The sequence below is a fragment of the Ricinus communis genome, chromosome 5 (genome assembly GCF_019578655.1).
Source record: "Ricinus communis isolate WT05 ecotype wild-type chromosome 5, ASM1957865v1, whole genome shotgun sequence".
Lineage (NCBI taxonomy): Eukaryota > Viridiplantae > Streptophyta > Magnoliopsida > Malpighiales > Euphorbiaceae > Ricinus > Ricinus communis.
The window spans coordinates 4,383,246-4,385,201 of NC_063260.1; the positions used below are offsets into that span (position 1 = coordinate 4,383,246).

Below are 1,956 nucleotides of genomic sequence, written 5' to 3' on the forward strand. Positions count from 1 at the left end.
AAAAGAAAAATTGCACCTTTACAAAAAGAATTATATGACTAATTTTCTTTTGCACATTAGGACAATACAACTTTGTCAAGTGGGAGTTTGACAGCAGTTTGGAATCTTAGCCTTAGCCTCCCTTTAAACTTTTTTCATTTTTGGCACACCCTTTTAGTTCCATCTTTGTTTTAGTAAGCTTTTTTTCATCAGAGTACATCAAAGAAAAGAAAATTCTTAATGAGGGAGAAGAGAGAAGAAAGTTTAAAATCATGAATTTAAAAAAAAAAAAAAAAAGAACTCCTAAAAAGCAAAAGAAAAGAACTTGAGCATGCAGGTGGAGCACTCCCAAAGTCTGAAAAAGTTGTGATTTTTCTTTTTATTTACCTGCATGAGAAAGATTTAGGAGTCAGAAAGGAAGCATGGCTACCCTTTTCAGTTTTGAAATAACATGAAATAATCAAAAAGAGATCAGGATTCTTACCACTTCCTTCAAACACCTTTCTTATGAAAGTGAGGAAAATAATGATTAGAGCTACTCCTGCCAGTAATCCAATTATAATTGCAAATGTCTTCTCTCCCTCATTAGTAGATTTATCTGCAATTTTAAAAATTAAAAAGATGCTAATTTACATTAAATTTATACTGATTTAATTTTTTAAAATAAAATGAGACTATTTTAAAATTATGGAATCATAATTTAAATTATATATATATATCCTGAATATTAATTTATAATTAATGAGTAATTTTGAAAATTAATGTTGGAATTTTGAAATCTTAATTAAAATTTCCAACATTTTTCATCAAAGCATGTCAAAATAAAAAGAATAAGGGAAAAACATAGAGAATTAACATATCAAATGAAGTGAGAAAAAGTTGAAGAAATCGCTCACCATTATGAGACTTGGTATAAACCTGAGCACCGCCAGTGGAGTATCTAGCATAGCACTTAGCTAAGAACATATCACCGTAGACAGCCGTGCCGCAATCGGACTTCAACCGTTCGATGGCCTCCGACAAGCAATCCTGGCACTCACCTAGACTCAAATCCCCAACACACTGAGCCACCCCCTGAACCTCTCCAGACCCACCAATCCTATACGGCCCACCAGCCCGAACCAGGCCTGCAAACACAGCATCTCTAACACTCATAGCATCCGTATCATACCCAATGGACGGCCCGCATTTCTTCAACACAATAGTCTTATCTTCCACGCCTAAAAATGTGGCGTTATCGTACTTGACATAGCAACCCTGAAGCTGAACTGCTCCACCGCACGTCTGAGAACATAAGGAACCGAGTTGACTCACCGCCCGAGCTACGCAGGTGGCGCAGTCCGGCATGGAAAGGTCGCCGCGACACTGGAAAAGGCCGTAAACGACATCCTGCGGGGTGGAGCCCATGATTGTGAAGTTGTTGTAGGAAGTGTAAGTGGCTGAGTTGACGAGAGAAGTTAGAAGAGAGTTAATGTTGGATTCATAGGGTGAGTTTGGTGTATATTTCTGTTGGGTGCAGCCTCCAAAGACAAAGGAATCAGTTGAAGAAGATGAAGCAATAGAGAGAAATGAGAGATTGAAGAGGACTAACAAGATTAAGAGGAAAGGACTTGTTCTTGCCATTTCTTGACAAACTGATAGAGAAAGAGAGAAGTGAAGAGATATATATATATACGTACAGACAAATGTGTATCATTGGTTCTCAAGAATTTAATTGAGCTTAATATAAAAATTTCCCCCTTCATAAAGTTCTTTCAAGGCTAATAATGTTTTCAACAAGATAATTTTAATGACTTCAAATTAAATTTATTTATTATATGTGAACTTGTGATATGTTTTTACTCGAACTGAAATTATTATTAAAAATATATATTAAAAATTATTTCGTCACCTAAATATAAAATATAATATTTTCTAGCTTCTTTTATATATATATATATATATATATATATATAAATATAACATGATTTCAAAAAA

At 34.4% G+C, this 1,956-nt stretch overlaps 1 protein-coding gene across 1 annotated transcript; it reads right to left on the reverse strand.

Annotated features, from left to right (window-relative positions):
- On the reverse strand, nucleotides 1-1,656 carry LOC8260267 (plasmodesmata-located protein 7). Its single transcript, XM_002530964.4, has 3 exons — nucleotides 876-1,656; nucleotides 464-577; nucleotides 1-366 (listed from the first exon to the last, which is right to left on the reverse strand). The coding sequence occupies exons 1-3, from the start codon at nucleotides 1,600-1,602 to the stop codon at nucleotides 359-361; spliced, it is 849 nt and encodes a 282-aa protein (XP_002531010.1). The 5' UTR covers nucleotides 1,603-1,656; the 3' UTR covers nucleotides 1-358.
- Nucleotides 1,657-1,956: the final 300 nt, after the last annotated feature.